The sequence below is a fragment of the Rhinopithecus bieti genome, unplaced genomic scaffold, assembly GCF_001698545.2.
Source record: "Rhinopithecus bieti isolate Rb0 unplaced genomic scaffold, ASM169854v2 scaffold_15769, whole genome shotgun sequence".
Classification (NCBI taxonomy): domain Eukaryota; kingdom Metazoa; phylum Chordata; class Mammalia; order Primates; family Cercopithecidae; genus Rhinopithecus; species Rhinopithecus bieti.
In genome coordinates this window covers 2,735,310-2,759,045 of record NW_016809129.1, presented here as the reverse complement: position 1 = coordinate 2,759,045, position 23,736 = coordinate 2,735,310, and the positions used below count along the sequence as shown (strand labels likewise).

The following is a 23,736-nucleotide window of genomic DNA, read 5'->3' as shown; positions in this document are numbered from 1 at the left end:
AGAATGTGATTAAATGAAGTAGAACAACAGTACCTAAAATGTGTTATCTTTTAAAGTTTTTGAAATCTCTTGTTGAATGAAGCACAATAATTGCATAACATTGAAATAAAGATTCTGAAGTCTTAATATACCACTTAATATACCCCTAACTCACTATAATAAAAGATGATACTGAGAAGTATTAATGTGGCTGTATTGGTTGTTATTTTGATATTTTAAAAAGCCCTTTAGGGCCGGGTGTGGTGGCTAACGCCTGTAATCTCAGCAATTTCGGAGGCCTAGGCAGGTGGATCACTTGAGGTCAGGAGTTTGAGACCATTCTGGCCAACATGGTGAAACTCCGTCCTTACTAAAAATACAAAAAATTAGCCGGATGTGTTTGCAGGCATCTGTGATCCCAGCTGCTCAGGAGTCTGAGAGTCGGGAATTGCTTGAACCCGGGAGGCAGAGGTTGCAGTGAGCCGAGATCACGCCACTGCACTCCAGCCTGGGCAACAAACAGAGTGAGACTGACTCAAAAAAAAAAAAAAAAAAAAAAAACAGCCCTTTAGAGAACAAATTATTTATCTAAGACAACTAAGGTAAGGTAATGGGTAATGTCAAGGATGTTTTTGCTGGTTGGGACAATTTGTATTCAACTGCAGTTCGACTACATTCATTAGCTTCATCAGAAATAAAACTGAGGATTCTGTGTCTAGATCTGGGTGTGCTCAAAGATGATCACTGCTACGTAGTCCTTGCTCTCAAGATATTATATATTACGTAATTTACTTTCTATCTTATGGTTTAAGTAGTTATTTTTAGCAGCAAACAGTTTTTTAAAGGCAGCAAAAATTTATGTTGTTGGATTATTATTTATTTTTACTTTTTTAAAGACCTATTTATATACCAGTTAAAGCTCAGAAAATTACTCTTGAGCAAGAGTTAACACGTGCTCCTAAAATTTTAAGTTTTTTGTTTGGCCAGATGAGGGCACTTTTTCTTTACATTTCCAGAATTTGAGCTGTGAAGCAGATTGTTTTTTCCCATCCAAGCTATTACTTTCTTTTATTACTGCCAGTGAGACAAATAGTTTTGGCATTTTTAATCTTTTGATTGTGCTGTATTCTCATCGGTTTATCCTTTCCATCAATCCTTTCCTAAAGGAAGAGCTTCAGTTTCTTGCAAAAATGTTGTATATGGGAACTTTAAAATGAATGACAAAATTTAATGGAACCAAGGTGGTTTTAAGAAAATGTTCGTGTTATTTGTAATTTTGCTTATAGTTAATAATGGAAGTTGAAATGTACTTTTAACTTAATTTGAGTACTCTGACAATAGCAAGATGAAGTAGCATTGACTAGACCCTTCCACCTTATCATATTTCTAGTACCTGCTTTACGTTGAATTAATGTTGCCTTGCATTATTGCCATCAGAATTATACAGAAGTAATGGAGAAGAAATAAAATACCAGAAACATTTTGTCTGCTGCTTGGAAATAAACAAAGAAAAAATAAGTATAAGTACTGAACCCAACAAGTATAAGTAAAATATTAGAAATATAGCATATTTAACTTTCTTATTTGCTGTCAAATGCCAGACTGAATAGGATAAGGTTTCTAAGGTTATGTGTAATGTACTAAAACAACACAGACTGCAATTGTTTGGTGTCGGTGTGAACAGTCTGAAGAAGAAAATCAAAGACAATAATGTTTATTTTAAAGGTCCCACAAAACAAAGCTGTTGTCATTTCATCACAGATGAACAAAACAAGTTTACGTTTTTTGAGAGTTGAATTTCTGAAGAGCAATGAAACAGAGCTGGTTGCTAATTAAAGTTTAAAAACCACTAGTGAAAATAAACACCAAAACATGATTGACTTAAAGGAGATTAAAAGGAGAGTGGGGGAAACAGCAAGGATGAATTCAATGTGCAAGTTTGTTTAAAATTATATACAACTTGAGTCATGAGAAGGAAATATTATTGTATTTTACATAGATAGATAGATAAATGAGTATAAATAGTATCTCCCTTGTATAGATTAAAGAAAGTTGTTATCATTATCAGCTGACTCTGGAAAGAGGTGTCAGCTCAGTGAAGCCAGCAAACTTTAGTTTCCTCTATGAGTTCCAGAGAGCCACTGTTATCATATATTCTCTCTCATGAGCACCAACTGTGCTTTAGGTCCTTTTCCTACATGTTCACTTATTATCAGCAACCCTGTGGGATAATTATTAGTATTATCATTTTACAGGTGAGAAAATTTAGAATATTAAGTAATATGTTGAGCGTCACAGAAACTGATAATGAGTTTCTCAAACCAAAATTCAGATTGTAATGACACTTTAATGTTAAGAGGCATGTCACGGAGAAGCAAGTGGTTTGGGTTTCAGTGACTGAGTTAGTTGTTCTCAGTCTGCTCTGCCCCAAAAGGCCATCTCTTGGTGTTTCAAGGGACAGCAGCTGGGACAATTGATACTTACAAGGAAACATTTTTTTCTTTTTCTTCTTTTTTTATTTTTTATTTTTTGAGATGAGCCTTGCCCAGGCTGGAGTGTAGTAGCACGATCTTGGCTCACCACAACCTCTGCCTGCCAGGTTCAAATGATTCTCCTGCCTCAGCCTCCCAAGTAGCTGGAACTACAGGTGTTCACCACCACGCCCAGCTAATTTTTGTATTTTTTTGTAGAGACGGGGTTTCACCATGTTGGCCAGGCTGGTCTCGGACTCCTGACCTCAGGTGATCCACCCGCCTTGGCCTCCCAAAGTGCTGGGATTACAGGCATGAGCCTATAAAAGTCCCACAAAACAAAGCTGTTGTCATTTCATCACAGATGAACAAAACAAGTTTACAGTGCCTGGTCTTATAAGGAAAAATTTGTTAACGCCTCTACAGAAACCACATCGGGTGCCTATGGATGGACTGTTGTTTTTAGTCCTTTGGAGGAACAGAGTTTCCTAGTGTTTAATATCTACCATTATTATTTAAAAAGTAATTTAAAAAACCCTCAGGGAATGGCTATGAAAAAGATAAGAAGAAGGTAGTGATTTTCAAATTTTCTTTCTATTCCCTGACTTTTTGCTTTATAAATTTTGGTTGCAGTCTTGTTGCCTAGACCTTATTTACCAAGTCACAGTCTATTTGAATAGTAAACCTCCAAAAATCTGGTTTTTTGGCTGACAGATCTTTCATAAAAATGAATCCCTCTTCCTCTTTCTCATTAAACATTTGCTGGGTACTTTTTATGTCCTGGCTATTTGTACTTGGCATGTAGGATGTACATGTGAGATACAGCTATGCCCTTGCTAGTGAGTTTATATTCTAGTGTAAGAGCTCAGTAAGTAAGCCAGTCATCACAATGAAATGGGATAAGTACTATGCCAGTGATAGGGTGCTGTGAAAGCATACCCCCATCTTGTGAGGAGGGAGGGGAAGGAAGTCTTCATGGAAGACAGAATGTCTGAATGATCAGATTATTTCACAGGTAGATCGAGAGGTAGGAAAGGCTGATTTTGTTGAAAAGAGTGATGTTTGTTTTGAATATTTTGAGTGTGGCTGTAGGTTTTGAGATCTACATTTGGTTTTAAAAGGTGGGAATGGAATTTTCAAAGAATTTTAGCTTGGAAATGACTGTTTGAGAGTTATTTGAATAGAAGTGATAAGACAGAAAAAGAGGAGAGGACACTGGGGGATACCTATAAAACTCAGAGAGGTGGAACTCCACTAATGCAGGTCCTGGAAGTCACAGTCAGAAGACAAAACAGTACTTCAAGAAGTGATTGTTAGGTCATCAGTGGAGACAAATGCAGTGCTTACAAGTTGAGGAGGCAGAGTAAGGCACTGCATTTGATTAAGGTATCAGTTACTTAAATGTGAGCAATATAGTGCAGTGTTAGACTTAAATCGACATTTTAGAAATGTGCTTATTCTTCTTTATACTTTTTTTTTTTTTTAACATTGGTTCTTCACTTTGGAGAGGAGATTCATGGACCTTTTTGAAACTGTGAAATTTTTAACATTGGTTCTTAACTTTGGAGAGGAGATTCATGGACCTCTTTGAAACTGTGATACAGAGATGGCATACATTTCTTTTGTGCCCTGTCCATCTTCTGTTTCTTCTGAGAATCTAACTCACATTTACCTTGGAGAAAAACTCCTTATTCAGTACTTGTTATTATACTCAGGTCTGGTCAGTATTTGTTCCATGCCTCCTGATCCTAGTCATTGACCAGGGGTGTGCACATTGTGTAAGCTGGACCAGTAAGACTAGATCCTGGGACTTTCCTTAAGCTTTGGAGATTGAGAATGTCTTATGCTGGATTTGAAGCTATAAAGATGTCAGCCTAAAGCTGTCCTCATGGGGCAATAACAGAGAGAAAGACAGAGAGAGGTGGGGTAGGGATGGCCTGGGAGGAGGAGGGAGAAGGGTAGGAGGTAAAGAACAGAGACAGATAGATACACACTTGATCGTATTAGTTGAGTCTCTGGGTCTAGCCGTTTCTGAATCTACTCCTGAATTTTTAAATTAATTGAACCAATACGTTCCCTCCTTTTGCTTAAGCTAATTTGTATTGGATTTTCTGATACAAATTGATTGAGGCTGGAAGAGTCCCATTCCCCTGAAGAATGCCTGTGTACTTAACATATCTTAAAGAATGCAAATGATTTGGGAGTCTCTGTATCTGTAGGGGCCCAATGAACCAAAAAGTAATAAAGATCAAGTTGTTCCAAGGATAGCCATTAATTAGTTAATACACACACATACATATAAAATCTTGTTATTTATTGTAGTTGAGTGGATGGGATATTTTTATTAATGCCTTTTAGATTAATCAAGAATTAACACATTTATCTTCAGTGTCTTTCATAAGAATATCCTTTGTGAAATAATTGGATTGCATTTCATTTGTTATCTGTCTCTCTAGGCTTATAAATATAATTACCAACTGCATGTATATCTTAGGACTCAGACCATAAACCCATACATACAACATAATTTGCCAGAAGTCCCATAAAATACTAATATAAGGCTAGTTGTCCCTGGCTCTAGCTTAGTTAGGTAACTTGAAGGAAAAAGACAATGGCTGTGCTAATTTTGTTAGGAGTAAGCTTTCAATTCAGTAGAAAATAACGATATATAGAAAGATAATTCAATAAACTTTGCTGGGTGGTACCATTAAAAATAACAGAGCAGTTGGGAAGTACTTGATATATAATATCAAAGGGCATTGTCACATCTGCAGTCAGATAATAGGTCTAAGTTAGGTTGGCCACAGTGAGGGTGATTATTTCTTTCTGGGCACTGCACTTAGCAGTAGATGGTAGCTCCTGGCAGGTTCACAGTGTTGTTCGTTTTGATGAAATAGAACAAGAAAGTTGGATTGTAATAACATGTGAATAGCTGAAAATGAGCTTGAATTTAGTATACCAAATTTACTTTTTTCTATAGAATAATACTAAGTGCTTTCTAATTAGTAGCTAGAAGAAATGGAGTAAGAGTAAAAAGTTTAGATTTAAATTGAGGTCAGTCTACATTCCCTCTAGTCATGTTTTTTTGAAACTGACCTAAAGCTCTCAGCCTCTTGTTTTTTGCTTTCTTCCTTTTTTAGAATACCATTTATGATTTGTGTCTATCCCTTGAAGTCCTATATTCTAACTGAGCTTTCATCTATAAGCTTTTTTGGGCGTTGTATGCAAAATTTAATATGTTCCTATTTATTAAGAAGGATGCCTTTCTCTCTCTCTCTTTTTGTGCAGAATTTATATTTTATTCCTTCTAAATGCTTTGTTAAATCAGAAGATCAAGGAATAGCAATATGCTGTTTCTGCCCTCTGGTGGTTGAAAGAGATGTTGTAAATAAGTAATTACAAAGATGTGTGTACTCTGACTCTAACCACCCATGGCATTATAGTTTCTTTTATTCCAACTACATTTATTGGTTCACTGATTTATCAAGCATGTAATGAGCATCTTCTGTATGACTGTCTTTATCAGCACTCTAAAGTGCCTTGTCTAGTAGCATTCTGGCCATTAGAAGCAAGTTAACATATGTGAGGTCTTACAAATGGAGTTCCAAAAGCCCACTTTTGCTGTGTCTAGATCTGACTTTTTGCACTCCAGGTTTGGATTGCAAAGTGTTTTCCTATCTAAATCTAAAATTTCTAGATACACTGATTCAAATTGGTAATACACATGATGAATGAAAACTGAGGAAATATTGTGTCTTAGTCAACAGTAAGTATTTAATATCTCAGTTTCTGTGAGTCAGGAATTATAGAATTGACTTAGCTGGGTGGTTCTGGCTCAGGTTCTCTTAGGAGATTATAGTTAAGATGTTGGTCTTAATTACAGTTAAGATGCAGGGTTGTCTGGGGCTGGAGGAACCGTTTCCAGGTTGATCCAGGTTGATCCAGGTTATTGGCAGGTGGCTTCAGTTCTTCAGTCATGGTGCTTGGCTTTACCCCTAGTGAGTGACCCAAGAGAAAGCAAAGAGAAGCCACAAGGACTTCAGTGACCTAGCTCAGAGGTCAAGTTTCGCCGGTTCTGCAATATCCTACTGGATATAAAAGTCAGATCTTTTTAGTGTGGAAAGGGACTAGAATATAGATGAGTCCTCAGTGTTCCTGTCTGATGCTTTTAAATGGAACGCTTAGAGAAGTAGGAGAAGAATGGTAATGGAGATGAATGAGTGTTTCTACCTTACTGAGGTATAGAGCCCATAAAGGTAACATACAGGAACATATTTTTATGAAAATGAAACTAGACCATTTAAATTTTTTTTTTAATGTGATCTGTTTCAATTTATGTTTCTTTCCCAGTTGGGTGAGAAACATTTCTTCAGATAAAGTGCTTGGTAAGTGGTGGCTGACCAAGCTTCACAGAAACGACTACTTGTTTGCTAAGATTCTTTAACAAATTACTTATATATTTGTGTTTTTTTCTTCAAGCAATGAAAACCATTTTTGGTCTGCCACCTGTTGGAACATTGCCATTCTCATCAAGGTCATTATGAAAAATAGAAAAAAATGAAGTTGATTGGGTGGTAAGCAAAGTGTGGCCACTTCACACATATGCAGGTTTGAACATTACTAGGTTGTCAAGAGCAGGTACAAATAGAGTTGAGAGTAAAGAAGTGTCCAGACTAGAATTTTACTTTAATATTAAGGACATAAGGACTTCGAAGTAGAATTACAAAGGCAATTTAAAGTTACCAATCCTCTCTGCTCCTATCTTCCCCCCAAATTGTTATTTCCCTCCTTTTTCTTTCATCCTAATACATTTTTTTCATAAATAAAATCTGAGGTCAGCATGTTATTTTCGCTTTGGAAAGACAAAATTATACTTCTAGTATAATGAATGTATGAGAAAGAAAATATAGGAAGATAAGAACAATTTAAAATATTAAAATTTCATTAATCTGTGTTTCATGTAAAGATTTCAGTCATACTAGATTAGAAATGATGTTCCCAGTTCTGAAATTTTATTGATGCTTCTGGCAATGGCCAACTTAGAGTAAATATTTCAATGGAATAACTGTATCAGACCATGATGCTTGTTTACCTTTAAGGTCTTATTTTGTAGATTCAACTTATGAAAGTACTGTATTAATAAACTTGTAATCCCTAAAGACAAAAGAACAGATTTATGATACATATTATGTTGATTTAGATTATATTCCTTTTTCAAATTAAATTCATTTTTTATTTTACCTTGTCATTGTCTGTTTGCATTTATAATTTATGTATAAAGGCATTATATATACTTAACGGTAAATGGGATTAAATGTAAAAGAAAGCCAATGTTTATTGAGTTTTTATTATACACCAAGACCTCTGGTAGCTTTTGGGGTCACAGTGATGAATAAAACAGGCACTGTCCCTGAATTGTTGCAGCTGATTTGATGCTTAGAAATAGGAAAAAATGTTCTTTTGGGGGAAAGGGCAGGGGCTCAGGGAGGAGTTGTGGATTGAAGGTTGGAGATCAACAAGAGATTCGTTTTTGGTAGGTTAAGTTTGAGATGGTTGTGGAAAAGCCAATGGAAATTTCAGGCAGGAAGTTTGGTATACCAGTCTGGAACTCAGGAATGGGTTAGGAGAATGAATTTGACACTTACCAACATATTCATGCTATTCAGACCATTAAACAGACTGCTGTCGAGTCTTGTGTAGACCAGTGATAGGACTAGGTGACATAACTGCTAAAATTTTATTGACATAAATAACTCCTTTCTGAAAAATTAATAAAAATGGGAATGTTGCTTAGGAAAAGACTCTTTTGACAGCAGCCAGAATTTTCCTTTCATTAGAGCTTTTGTGATTTAATGCCCCCCCTTTCTATTCTTGATCTCATTCTAGTGGAATTTGGTTACTTGCTTTTCTATGCTTTTCCAAAGACATTAATCTGTTTCTTTATTAATTGTTAAAATCTGCTTACAACATGTTGCATCTTCATTTCCTCCTTGTGTCGTATATTTTGAAAGTTATTATTCAGCTGAGTCTTACTCTTTGAAGTCTTGCTTTTAGTGTCAGCTTACTTTACCTTTGATAGGAAAAAAACCAATCTTGAATCCTCCTTTCTTGCTTAAAAGTTTTAGGAATATACATTTTTATATTTACTGGTAATTATATTTTCAGTGATAGAAATACTGGTTTAAAGCTAGGAAAACTTCCTTATGGATAATAATGCCTTTCTCTTGAAGCATTGCAAATAAGTAAATGAATTATCAGTTGGATAAATATTTCCTTTTTTGGTCTTTCAATTCCCCAAATAATTTTTTTAAAAGATACTCATTTATTCAGGTTAATGCAAAGCACTGTGCCACGTGCTGCAGGAGAGAAAGCTGGGAGATAACTTACTGCATTCCAGATGTGTACTACATCTGTGGCCCTCGTCACGAAATCAGAGAGCTTTACGTGCTGCACATGGGTGATAATAATCTTAAAGTCTTAGTAGGAAGTACAATTATTGCTTGGACATTCTAGAGTTAAAAATTAACCTTGAAAGCCCAGCATATCTAATTATTTCTAGCATGTTGGAGAACTGAAAATGATTCATGTAGCCAGAAATTTCAGTTATCTCAGTGTTATTGCAAGTTCCCTATCTGATCTTCCTTTTATTACTTGCCTTACTCTTGTGAGACAACCATTAGGTGTGTTTTAAATGGAATGTCCCAAAAGAGAAGAGACTTTCCTATTCTCAACCCTCTCAAGATAAGCAGATCTGAGATTAGGAAAAAAGCAACTGAGCCAGAGCCAGTTTTCACGGGAATTTAAAAATATCAGTGTGAAAACAAAATGAGCAGGGAAGCCCAGCTATTTAAAGGGCAGGCAAAAGAGAAGTTGGAAAAGGAAAATGAGCTGACGGCTAACTGGATGACTGTGGTGACTAATTAGTTTCCTATGATACAAACATATTTGGTATTTTATGTCATTTATTTTAATTTTTTTTGACCATTACCCACAATAAGAAATAAATATTATTGGATGATCCACTGTCCACTTTATATAATACTAAAATGAAAATACTTTCTTCTCTTTGCCACCTATACCTTCTCTTCTGTTTTGTTATTTTAAAGTACTGGTAGCAAACATCATTGTCCACTAATGGGTCAGACCAAGATTTAAAAACACAGTGCCCTGTGAAACAGTGAGATTTACATGGGCAAGAATGGGAGTCAAGTAGGGGTTGTTTCTTGCATATAACTGTGGGTCATAGACCAGTATGTAGAAATCAAACTGTTAATACTTTAATAGCCTGGCACACAGCTTCCCACACTGAATGCTTTGAGTTAATGTTGAGTGTTGTTGAATGAACAGCCTAGCATCCATCACTACCATGCAGCCTAATTGGTGGTTGTTGTTGTCAGTCTTGTCCCCTAAACTCATCTTACTGCAATATAGATGATTGTTTTTCAACTGCTGCTGCCAAGAACCGAAATATTCAGTTATACAAAATAAGATATGTTGTAACCTAATTAGATACAGGAATATCAACTGTTTTCTCAGATTACCTCCAAACATAATGCTATAATCATTTATTAACATTCCCCCCTGTTCCTGTGAGTCAGGAATTCTCAAGCTGCTTGGTTAGGTAGTTCTGGCTCAGATTCTTTTATGAGGTTGTATGAACCTTATGAGCCTAACGCTTTAGTCTCTGCAAGCTTGAAAGCTCCATGGCTGGAGGATCTGGCTCCAGGGTTCTCTTACGAGGTTGTTATGAGCCTTATGAGCCTAAGACTTTAGTCTCTGGAAGCTTGGAAACGCTCTATGCTGGAGGATCCGTGTTCTGGTAAGTTGAGGTTGAGGGTGGGTAGTTGGTTTTTCTGCACAAGGCTGCGTGACCCATGACATGGTGGTTGGCTTTGTCCATAGTAACCAAGCCCAAGAGAGCAAGGCAGAAGCTGCCCTGCCATTATGACTTAACTTTGGGTGTCACTTTTGTCATATTTTATTGGTGAAAAAGGCCAGTCTTGATTCATTGCAGGGGGGGACTATACAAGGGTGTGCATACCCTTGTATAGTCCATGTATAGGCTGGGGATCATTGAGGGTCATCTTAGAGGCTAGCTACCATACTTTAAAAGAATATCTTTATTATGAACAGTTGACTTGAATTTAAAAAAATTTTTTTAGTATTTTATTTTTAATTTTAATGAAGGAAAAAGTAAACATGTAAATGCTTGCTTTACTTTTGAATTTTATAAAAGCAGATAATTACAGAGAAGTGCTGACATTTCTACTTTTCGTAGGAAACTTGGAGAGAAGTCAAAGGTGTAAAAAGGACAAATTTTAGAAAATGAGATTCATGAGGAAAGACTGATTAAGTTCACTTTAGTTAATGAAATGTGGAATTATGAAAAATTAAATATTAAGGAGAACCCTAATGAAATTATAAGAATAGAAAAAATAATTTACTCTTGGCCTGGCACAGTGGCTCACACCTGTAATCCCAGCACTTTGGGAGGCCGAGGCAGGCAGATCACTTGAGATCAGGAGTTCAAGACCAGCCTGGCCAACATAGTTGAAACCCTGTCTCTACTCAAAATACAAAAAAAATTTAGCCGGGTGTGGTGGCGTGCACCTGTAGTCCCAGCCACTCAGGAGGCCGAGGCAGGAGAATTGCTTAAACCTGGGAGGTGGAAGGGGTTGCATTGAGCCCAGATGGCACCTTTGTACTGCAGCATGGACCACAGAGTCAGACCCTGTGTCTCAAAAAAAAAAAAGAAATAAATAAAAGAATTTATTCTTACTAAAATTAGTAATACTAATTGTTAATAAGTGAAATGATCTAGTAAATAATTGGTCAGAGTCTTGTGGTAATAAACTTTTAAGGAGTGATAAGACTATCATAGACATTCTACTTAACTAATACTTTAGATTAGGGGTCAGTAATTGTGGCTTGTGGACCAAATCCAGCCTGCTGCCTGTTTTTGTAAATAAAGCTTTGTTGGAATGTAGCTATACTCATTTGTTTATGTAATGTCTATGGCGACTTTCTCACTGTAGCAACGTTGATAGTTTTGACAGACTGTTCAGTCCACAAGGCCCGAAATATTTACTATCTGGTCCTGTACAGAATAAATTTGTTGACCCCTGTTTCAGATTTTAGACTTTTAAATTGTAGATTAGGTTTTGGAGTGTTTATGAGGTGCATAAATCCAAGGACAGTAGCGTGTAAGTCAACTTTAAACATAAGAGGATGCAATATTAATGTGGTTTTGATTTTTTTTTTTTTTTTTTGAGACAGAGTCTCGCTCTGTCACCCAAGCTGGAGTGCTGTGGCCAGATCTCAGCTCACTGCAAGCTCCGCCTCCCGGGTTCATGCCATTCTCCTGCCTCAGCCTCCCGAGTAACTGGGACTACAGGCGCCGCCACCTCGCCTGGCTAGTTTTTTGTAGTTTTAGTAGAGACGGGGTTTCACCGTGTTAGCCAGGATGGTCTTGATCTCCTGACCTCGTGATCCGCCCATCTCGGCCTCCCAAAGTGCTGGGATTACAGGCTTGAGCCACCACGCCCGGCCTGGTTTTGATTTTTAAAGAAGGAAAGTCTTAGTACTTAGAAGAGGGGTATATGATAGTAAAATTCACAAGAATGATGCTTCATTAGGTAAGACTTTGTTTATTAAGATACTTTATGATTATTAAGGTAATTCTCCATGTTGGGAACACATGAAGCCAAGATTTTAAAAGCAAATAATGTTGATTAAATTAGGTTGCTGTGAGAAGGCAGTTTAAATTTTTAATCAATTTCTTACTTCAAATGGAAAGTTAGGTATGAATTTTATACTTGGACATTTCTTCTGATTTAGAGTTTTGATTTTTTAAATTTGTATGTAATCATAGGGTACAAGTACAGTTTTACTACATTGATATGTATTGCACTGTGGTAAAATCAGGGCCTTCAGTGTGCATCTATCACTGGAGCAACGCACATTGTACCCACCAGACAGCCTCCCAGCACATCATACCTACCAAGCAACCTCCCGTTATCCACCCTCCTCCTACCCTCCCATCCATCTGAGGCCCTGTATTAGACCATTCTTGCATTGCTATAAAGAAATATCTGAGGCTGGATAATTCATAAAGAAAAGAAGTTTAATTGGCTCATGGTTCTGCAAGGCTGTCCAAGCATGTTGTTGGCGTTTACTCTGCTTCTGGGTAGGCCTCACAGAGCTTTTACTCATGGCAGAAGGCAAAGCGGGAGCAGACATGTCACAGAGCCAGAGCAGGAGCTTTAAAAGAATGGCAGGAAGAGAGGTGCCTCACACTTTTAACAACCAGATCTCATGAGAACTCACTCACTGTTGCTACTACAGCACCAAGCCATGAGGGATCCACCGCCATGATCCAAACACCTCCCACCAGGCTTCACCTCCAACCTTGGGGATTACATTTCAGCATGAGACTGGGTTAGAACAAATATCCAAACCCTGTCAGTCGCCATTGTCCTTCATTCCATACTCTGCTTCCATGTGTACGCATTATTTAGCTCCCACTTATAAGTGAGAACTGCAGTATTTGTCTTTTCTGTGTCTGAGTTGTTTCACTTAAGATAATGACTTCCAGTTCCATCCATGTTGCTGCAGAATACATGATTTTATTCTTTTTCATGACCGAATAGTATTCCATTGTGTATATGCACATTAACTTTATTCAGTCCTCCATTGATTGACAGTTAGATTGATCCTGTATCTTTGCTATTGTGAATGGTGCTACAATAAACATACAAGTGCATGTATCTTTTTTATATAATGAATTCTTTTCCTTTGGATAGATACCCAGGAGTGGGATTGCTAGATTGCCTGATAGTTCTATTTCTAGTTCCTTGAGAAATCTTCATACTGATTTCCATAGAGGTTGTACAAATTTACATCCCTACCAACTGATTTTTTTTAAATATGAAAGAATGGTCTAGAGAATGTGCCCCTCCTTAATATCCGCCTTTTACCTATCTACTGCAGAGTGACTTCAGGAGGTACAGGTATTTACCAGTTTTATTATACAGACAAATTGAATATTGAAATCTCTGGATAAGAGGCACAGATTTCGGATTCAGAGTTGTATGAACAAGGACAAGTGCTCTAGGGACTTCTAAAGCTGGAATTGGAAATCTCAGATGAAATACATTTCTAATAGTACCACCAGCATATATTCTACTGAACTGGCTTTGTGATCATCATTACTACCTACTTTTTAAAACTAATGAAAAGGGTTTATATCAAATATACTTTAAGGTTATAGAAAGCAAATGATTTACAGGTAAAGCTGTTTTCTTTAGCATTTTAATTTCAAAACATAAACTAGCTACCATTTATTGGGTATTTATACTGTATCAGACACTGTATTTGTCACATTTCAAAATTTTTCTCGTGGTAATGTTCACAATAATTCTGTAGGGTGAGAAATAGTCTTACTGTAGTAAGACTATTAAATAAACGAAACCTCTGAACCTTGGAGTTTAACTTGCGCAAAGTTAGTAACAGGACTAGGACTTGAACCTGAACCATCACACTCCAGATCTCTCCATACCACCTTGCTAGCATGTGTACCTGTCATCTTATTCCTGGCTTCTGTTATTTCCCTTTTTATTTCCTTTCCCTTCCTCCCACAACCTCTTTTTCCCCCATTTCTTTTCTTTCTTTTTAGTTGTTAAGTACATAACTAATACATGCTTATCAGAACAATTCATATAGCACAAAAGGATATAAAGTAAGGAGACTGGGTGAGTGATAGCTCATTCCTGTAATCCTAGCACTTTGGAAGGCCAAGGCAGGCGGATCACTTGAGTCCAGAGTTCGAGACCAGCCTGGGCAACATGGCGAAACCCTGTCTCTACAAAAAAATACAAAAATTTAGCCGGGTGTGGTGGCACACACCTGTAGTCTCAGCTACTCTGGGAGCTGAGGTGGGAAGATTGATTGAGCCCAGGAGGTGGAGGCTGCAGCAGTGTGCCGAGATTGCACCATTGCACTCCAGCCTAGGTGAGAGAGAGAGAGACCGTGTCTCAAAAAAAAAAGTAGCCTTTATCTAGGCTATTAACATATACTGTTCTGTTACCTGCCTTTTAGGTATATATCTATGTATATGTGTGTATGTGTGTGTGTATATGTGTGTATATATGTATGTGTGTATATACACACATAAACACACCCACACAAAAAATAATGTATGTATATCATAGATGTCTTCCATGGCAGTACACATACTTCTGCTATTATTTTTGACAGCTGTATGATGTGTTCCATACTACAGATGAACTTTAATTTGTGAAGCCATTCTCTATTGATTATTCTGTTTACTTTGGCATCTTTCTCTCTCTTTGTTGCTATTTATATAACTTTGCTTAATGAGCATCTGGTGTTTGCCTTACCTACACTAATTGAGATGATTGAAGTGTATCTATCTAGTTTCAGTTTTCAAAAAGCAATAGTTATGTTTTTTTCCGTGACATTGAACAGTATTTTATTGAGTCTGATTTCTTGAAGAATATTTTGTTTCTACAATGTGAGATTTTGTCAGTCTTTTCTAAACTTTTTGAAAAATCTGTTATCTTCCTTTCTCAGTTGTCAACAGAGATTATATTTTATATGTCAGTACTGATTAAGGATTAACTATTTCAATCAAATGTTTTCAATTAACACATAAAGACAATTTAATAGTAGATTTTTCATAGGTCTTTAGACTGTAAAATCTTGTATATGTTAAATGCATATAGTGAAAAAATTTGAACCACGAACTGTCAACAAGTAATTTGTAATTTTTCCAATAGAGCATTAAGGTAACTAACGTAATTCCTGGTGTCATAAAGAATAAAAAATACCATATCTAGCTATCAAGAGTGTCTCTTACAAAGCAAGAAGAAAACCTACCCCTATGTGATCTCTTATTCTAAGCAGGTGTGAATAAAAGAGAGACACTGTGGCAAAGTAGAAAAAGCATAAGCTCCTTCTAATCCCTTCCTGCCATTTCCTAGCAGTGAAACCCTGTTTTACCTTTGCTTATAACACAGTATGAATAGTAAAACCTCTGTGACAATATTCCTGTACAAACAAAAGACGAATAACATATCCACAACACCCAGAGTGGGTCTCAACAAATGGTGGCTGCTATCGTGTTGCTGCCAAAGCTGCTACTCTGGCTTATGAGTTTTTAACTTGTTTTCTCTGTTTCTTTTTAGAGAAATAGCTTAGAGAGAAGTGACTTTTTTTCATAGTTTGTAATTGAATGAGAAAATAAAATGAGTTTTTTGGATTCTAGTACTGATTGACCATGTTGACATAATTAAAACTTTCAAATCCTTGTTCACTGGCTGTGATAGAGTACTAATTTAGTTAAATCCCGAGAGCCAACCTGTCCTATTACGTTTAGAAGTGAATATCCCTCCTGCCAGCTGTCCCTCCTTCTCTGCCCTTCTGTAGAGTTAGCTCTCTTCCCCACTGACTCCACACTGCACTTCCAACACTAGGGACCTCTCTGTTCAGATCTCACTTTACTTCTTGGCAACATTCAGCATCGTTGGACCTTAACACCCTTTTCTCCTGACTTCTATGACATCATACCCTTGTGGGTTTCATGCTGCTTTCATGACCATTCCTTTTCTGGCCCTTTTCTCACTGCTCCGATCCTACTGGTCTTCCATTCAGACCAGTCTCCCATACTGTTCTGGCTATTTTTCAAATATGTCGGCAATACTTATTTTGGAAGATGTTATGTATTCCTACCTCAGGGTCTTAACACTGACCTTTTCCTCGCCTGTCTTTTTGTTCCCTTTTTGCTCATGTCTCACCTTTTGAATGATGCTTATCCTGACCCCTGTTTAATTTCACTACCCTAGCCACACTCCTGAGCCACACTCTAGTTTTTCTTTCATAGCACTTACCACCTTCTAATGTACTACATCGTTTATTATGTTTGCACTTGTCTTCTCTGATAGAAGCTCCCTGAAGACAAAGATCTGTTTTTCCCACAGATACACTGAGCATAGGACTAGGCACACAGTTGGCATTGTTGAAGTCACAGAGTCTATCTGGTGTGGGGTGTGTGTGTGTGTGTGTGTGTGTGTGTGTAAGTCGCCTCATTCACTTCCAAGGCTGTTTGTACACCATATGCCAGTCAGCCATAAATCTTCATCTCCACCTCTTTCCTGATCTCCACTTTCACTGACCTCTTCATACAGTGTCTAATATATACAGTCAGAAAAAAACAACTTTGCCGCCTTTGCAGTCATCCTCAGTTTTTCTCTTTCCTTCACTTAACATCACCCCACCTCCCCTCCAGTCTATCATCAGTGAGCCCCGTTGACACTTCCTCCCCTCCAAAACGTATCCCAAATCTGCTCACTTCTCTCCATCTCTGCCACACCTCCCGTCTTTGCCACCATCATCTTTCACGCAGACAACTGTGGCAGCCTCTTTGCTTTTCCCCTGCTTGTTCACCCTTGACCCTTTACAATCCATTCTCCACACTGGCTAGATTCATTTTCTTAAAGTATAAAAATGTAATTCAGATCCTGTCAGTGTCTTCCAGTGGCTTTCCATAGCACTTAGAATAAAATCCAAAGTTCATTATCTGACTTATAAATCTAACCCCAGTTGACTTTTCTACTTCTACAACTGTTTTCCTCTCATCCTACCATACTCTAGTCACAAAGGCCTTCTTTCATCTCTTTCAGATATGCCAGGAGGCTTAGAGCCTTTAAACTAACTGTCCACTCTCTCTATCCAGATTTCTTTCCCCCTTTTTGTGACATTAAGTCAGTGTTTAATTGTTGCTCCCTCGGGGCTTTTCCTGACAATCCATTCACTGAGTCATTGAACCTGTCTTAGTTCTTTGCATAATCCTTTTCCACTATCTCAAGTAGTCTTTTTGTTTATTGAGTTTCATTCCCCCATGAGAATGTATGCTCCATGAGAGCATAGACCTTTTTACTGCTGTTGTGTGTAACACGTAGAACAGTGTCTGGTTCATAGTTAATGCTTAGTAGATATTTGTGGAATGAATGATTGAGTGAATGAACAAAGGGAGCAGATTTTTTTTAATTACAAATTTTGTAATAAAGTTATTAACTATCTGATTAACAATATCCTTAGGCAGAGTTGGAAAAAAATGAGTTTTGATTTTGGGGAAAGGAGCACTAAGAAATATTTATTTTTCTATCTTTTAGCAGAATGCAGGAATAGTTATACCCCATCCCCATTTTTTTATTTACGTAGTGAAATATTTTTTAAAATTTTTCTATAAGACCATTATTCAGCAGCAAAATTATTTCATGTATGGTTTTGTTTTTTTGTTTTTCTAGCAAAACATGATAGATTTTCTTATAGTCTAAACATTGTCTATAGCAAAAGACAGCTTGAATGCCAAAATAATGTATAATTAGATCTATTCATTATCTTGCCACATGCTAAGTAGGTGCTAAGGATTTATCACTGCAGTAAAAGTCACTGGATCATTACATTTATTTTATGGAAATATGATTTAAAATTTACAATTCTTTTTTGTAAGACAGTAACAAATTATTATGTAAAATGTATACCGCTGCCCAAGACTCTTTCAAATGTTTGCTCCTGATTTTGTAGAGATCTTCCTAACGATTGAATATTTAAAATTCAAAATGCTTTTTTTCTTTTTTGGAAAATGCCTTCTGTAGATATATCTGGGTGAGAAAGCAATAAAATATTAAAAAAATATTTTATCAGCAACATCTAGCGTCAGTACCTCATGACTTGTCAGTGTGTTGTACTGAAAAGTGTCATTGGTTTGTCCCAAAGAACGAAGTGGTGGCAGTGATGGCAGCATCTGTTTCTAACTTGTGGTTTATTTCTCATTTTCAAGATCCTGTTGCCACTGGTTTTTCTTCCCAGTGGTTGGTTAAAATTCAGAGTTGTTTCATGAATACATGACAGTGTGATCTTAGGAGCTTGCAGTTGCTCAGAAGCCAACCACACTTCGAAAGTTTGATGTAAATATTTGTACTGCAAGATGCTTTTGTTGAGATACCAGATCCCAGCAAAAGTAGCATTAAACCTGATGACCTCAGATACCATGGAGGAAAAGCACATTCTAAGACTTGAGCTTTTTTTCTGAAGCTGTGTGTAACTGATTCTATATTTTATTCTCTAAGTTAGGTGAAATCTCAAACTTTTTGAAAAGAGTCACTAAAAGAGAATGAAATCATGTCATTTGCATCAACATGGATGGAACTGGAGGTCATTAAGTGAAATAAGCCAGGAACGGAAAGACAAATAGCACATGTTTGCATTCTTAAGTGGAAGCTAAAAAAATGAATATCATGGAGGTCGACAGTAGAATGATGACAGTGTAGGGGGAAGGGGAGCTGAAGAAAGGTTAGTTAGTGGGTACAAACATACAGTTAGATGGAAGGGAAAAGCTCAAATATTGGATAGCAGAGTAGGGTGACCATAGTTAGCAACAATGTATTAAATGCATTTCAGAATAGCTAGAAGAGAGGACCTAAAATGTTCCCAACACAGAAAAATGATTAGTACTTGAGGTGATGGATCCCCCAAATAACCTGAATTGATCAATTATAGTTTCCATGTGGCAACAAAAGTATCACCTGTCCCCCTTAAATATGTATAAATATTATGTACCAATAAAAAAAAATTTAAACATTAAAAAACTTTTTTTAATCCTTTATCCTTCCAGCTGAATAGATTTCCTTTTCATTCTTCCTGAGAATAGAAGATTTGATGGAAATTCCAGTATCTGTATGCAGGCCTATGACTAGCTTCACTTCTTGGTGACTAATACTAGTTGACAAAACAGCATATTCTAAACTAATTGTCTTCATTATCCAGTAGCTTTCCTATTCCCCATAACAAATGTTCCAGATCTTTGATTACTCACCTCAGAATGCTTGTCTCACTCCTCTTTTCCTCATTCCTAGCAGATCATACCTTGGAGAAGAAAATAGAAACTATCAGCCATGAACTTCATTAGCTTTTCTTCCTCTTCAATCCAAATCTGTCTGTATCTTCATTCATTTTCTTAACCCTTTCCTTGCTTGCTATTTCTGCTTTCCAAAACCAAGGAAAGAATTTTGACAGAAGTGCCCAAGGAATTCATTGGGAGAGAATGAATGATTCAATAAATGATGTTATGATAATTAGATAGATAGCTATATGTAAGCATAAAAAATTTTTTAAAACCTTAGGCCCTTGTAATCATATGCATAAAAATTAAGTGGATTATTGATTTAAATGTAAAACAAAAGTATAAAACTTTTAGAAAAAAGATTGTGACATTGGGCCTGGCAAAGATTTCTTAGATGTAATTAAAGATTTATAAAAGAAAAAATTGGTAAACTAGACTTCATCAAAATTTAGAAATTTTGCTTTATCTGTGTAGAACACTGAAGAGAATGAAAAGACAAGTCACAGACTGGGAGAACATACAGGCAAGTCACATATTTGTCAAATAACTCATAGCCAGAATATATAAAGAACTTTTACAACTCAATAATAAAAAGACAAACAGCCCAATTTTTTAAATAGGGAAAAAATTTAAATGTATTTCACAAGAGAATATACTCAAATAGCCAGTGAGCACATGAAAAGATGTTCAGCATCATTAAACATTAGCAGATTGCAAATTAAAACCACACTGAGGAACCCACTAGAATGGCTATAATCAAAGACTGTCAATATCAAGTATTGCAGAGGATGTGGAAAAACTCAAAACTGTTACACTGGTAATAGAAATATAAAATGTTACAACCACTTTGGAAAGAGATTGGCAGTTTCTGGAAAAAATTAATTGTAAATTTGACCAAGCAATTCTACTACTTAAGTATCTTAAGAAGAATGAAAACATGTCCACACAAAGATTTGTACTAAAATGTTGATAGCATTATTCATAATCGCCTAACAGTGCAAATGTCTGTCAACTACTGTGAATGGATAGACAAAATGTGCTATCAATACAGTAAAACTACCCAGCAATAAAAAAAAAAAAACAGTTGACTGATAAATGGTATACGATGACCGAATTTTAAAACCTTGATGCTAAGGAGCCAGACACAGAGACTACACATTGTATAATTCCATTTTTGTGAATTTCCCAGAAAGGCAAATTATTGAGACAAAACAAATCAGTGGTTGCCTAGGGCTGGTGGTGGATGTGGAGATTGACTGTAAATGGGACGTGAGGGAATTTTTTTGTGGTGATGGAAATGTTATAAAACTGGATGTGGTAATAGTTGCACAACTCTGTAAATTCAGTAAAAGTCACTGAACAGTACACTTAACCATAGGTGGGTTTAATGAAATGTGAATTATACTGTAATAAAACTAAATAAAAGCTGAGTTAGTACCACTTGCCTTGGGTTCATTACTTTTTGTTCATTCTTAATTATTCCCTTCACAGTTACTCCCAACTCTTCCCCTACCTCTTTCCATATTTCTTTACTATTGAAAATTATTTTCAGTAGTTTTGCCTCCTGAATTCACTGCCTTTTAGATCACATTTAGACCATGGGTTTCTATCACCACAAAAAAATTCCAAAATCTGCGTCCAAATTTCAACTCTATTCACTTATCTATGTGACACAGAATAAGCCTCTGAGTCTCTGTGTCCAGATTTGTTTACCAGGTAGAATATTAATAAAATCTATTACATGAGGATTTGTGAATATGAAATGAAACCATATATTTGAGACATTCTATAAGTGCTAGCTGTCATTCATCACCTTAAAACAAGACTCATAAGTTGAAAGACTGTGAACTGGTGAGCATCTAGAGGAGTGGCTCTTAATCAGAGCAAACTCAAAATTTAGGGAGGTTTTACAGACTCGCTCCACTGATGGGTCAGGTGGAAAGGTTTCTGGACCCTGGGAAGTACATGTGTGTGTTTGTTCTCCAGCTTCCCAGATGATTCTGCTATAACCCAATGGTAAACAAAACAACAACAGATTACAGTGTAAGACTCAGCCCATAGAATGTACAAACACCATTTGTGAACCCTAACAAACTGTGGTCTCTGGGTGATAATGATGTGATAATGATAATTGCCGTACAAGGCTCATGTATTCATTTCTAGTCTTGCTTCTCCCATTCCCTCCCTTTGGTTAGGTATCAAATGGAAGGCAGATACATTTAAGTCATGAGCAAGATCCGCCCATCTCATGTATGTACATGCAGTGGGACAAATGCACTAACACTGTATAAAGTCTTCAGAGTATACTCAATTGTCATAGAAATAAGTTATATCTTTGGTTGAGTTTTTAAACATTCATTCTTACTGGGGTAGTATTTGGAAAACATTATATCAGGTTTTGCTGGTAGAGAAAGGGTAAATCAGTAAGTTAAAGAATAAGTGATATATAAGGATTTAAAAAAGAAGGCCTCAGGTTTAAGGGATATATGTAATTACAAGATGATCTCAATTTTAAATCAGAACACTTAAGTTGGATGTATGGGAGACAGGAAATGCATGTTAGAGAGCAATTTAGTGATATGGAGGAATTCATACAGTGAATTTGAAATGAGTAAGTACTATGCCAGTGTGACTGGAATTACTGCCTCTTTGCCTGTCTTCATTTACCTGTTTTTGTATCTATCTCTTTCTTAGAGTTGACTCCCTCACTCTTCTGTTTTCCAGGGTCTAGAACACTTCTTGCCATCTGCTTCCAGATTCCATCTCAGAATAATTAGTTTTTATCTCTTTCTTTCTTCCCAGTGTTGACAGCCGTCACTTTCTAGTATTCACATTGTCAATATCACAACTTCTCCAGTCTCCACACCACCAGTTCCCAGGTCCTCCAGTGTGCCACATCTCAGCCTTGACGTGGCTGTTTCCTCCTCTTTCTCTCTCCTGTCTAGTCTAGATCCTTAGTATTCATCTGGGCATTTCAGAAAGTTCACCCCTCTCATAAAGACCTTACTGATTGCCTTCCTTAGAATGCTTCATCTCTTTCCTCTAAGTTCTCTAGGACACTAAAGCAACTGTCTTTTACTGTAATACTTAGATTAATTATATGTACTCTTGCCTGGTCATTCCTATTAGTTGAACTCTTTAAAAACAGAGATAGTTGTACTCATTTTTGTTCCCATTGTGCATTGCAGTGTACCATAACTCACATATAACATGTTCTCAAATAATATTTATAGATCACAGATTTTTTATTTGTTTCTTTTTAGTGAAGAGTTTTCACTTTCTCATTTAGGAATCATAGAGCTTTCTTTGAGTACTGTAGGTAACTTATTCTTCCTACAGAACTACCCTGATACATACAGTACTTAGAGACACAAAACATACGTGTATTGACACATTTTAATTTTTGTGACCTTTTGATAACCTTGTCTCAGGAAGGGCCTTATCTTAGCTGTTTCCATGGGATGCCTATTTCCTATGTCTTCTTGCCTTCCCACACCCTCCATGTCAGGAGGCAGGAGGGTAGAGGACTGTGAGGCTACTGTTCTCAAAAATGAGACATTTATATAGAAGGGTGATTTACAATAGGGAAGTAATAAGAGGTGACCAGGAAGGCTTGGGAAGAAGGGAAAAGCTCTAATTAGCATATGGGCCCATTTAAAGGTGGGTCAGCCCCATTCTGTCAGTGACTTGCTATCCTGAGCGGGGTGCATGTCAAGTGTTCAGACACTTCCTATTTTTGCTCATCTACCCAAGGTGAAAGTGGGAAGTAGATGTGAAAGAGTTGTCTAGCTGGTTTTAGTGGGGCTGTACTAGATCTAGATTTATGGAGGAAGATTAAAATGGAGCAGGGGAAAAACCTTCTTGACCATATTTTCATCATCCCAAACTAATGGCCTTTGCAGCAATTTACTTAACAAACTAGGTGAATTATGTATTTGATGGCATAAATATGCATACACAAAATATTTGGTTGGTTTTTGTGGCATTTTTGTAAAACTTTCTCAAAATACAACATTCTTTAAAGACTTTTTTATAGGTTTATCAGTATTTGGGTGACGTATAATTTATAACTCAATTATTTAATATGTAAACAACATATAAAATCCTATCACCATAGTTTGAGGATAGCAAACATTTTAATAAATACATTGAACATTTCAGTTTATTAGTCTTTATTAATATTTCCAAAGGAGAAATTAAAATACCACTGCATAGTTTTCAGATTGTTTTACTTAGTGAACAGGCAAGAGGACAGAATAAGAGATTGAAAAGTGAAATAAGGGTAGTTTATAGTTTGTTTAATTTATCAATGGTATTATTTACATTTTGGGATCACATCTTGGACGTTTTGCAACTTCCAAT

The 23,736-nt window shown here is 36.6% G+C and overlaps 1 protein-coding gene across 7 annotated transcripts in view; it reads left to right on the top strand.

Moving 5' to 3' along the window:
- PLEKHA5 (pleckstrin homology domain containing A5) overlaps positions 1-23,736 on the top strand; it is a 230,555-nt gene that overhangs the window by 56,685 nt on the left and 150,134 nt on the right. Inside the window, exon 4 of one of the 7 annotated variants that reach the window (XM_017888624.1) lies at positions 19,147-20,814. The exons of the other annotated variants lie outside the window; for them this stretch is intronic. Within the exon in view, the coding sequence (XP_017744113.1) occupies positions 19,147-19,150 (4 nt within the window). The 3' untranslated portion in view covers positions 19,151-20,814. Of the gene's footprint in view, positions 1-19,146; positions 20,815-23,736 lie in introns of those variants that run through there. 7 annotated transcript variants of the gene reach the window in all.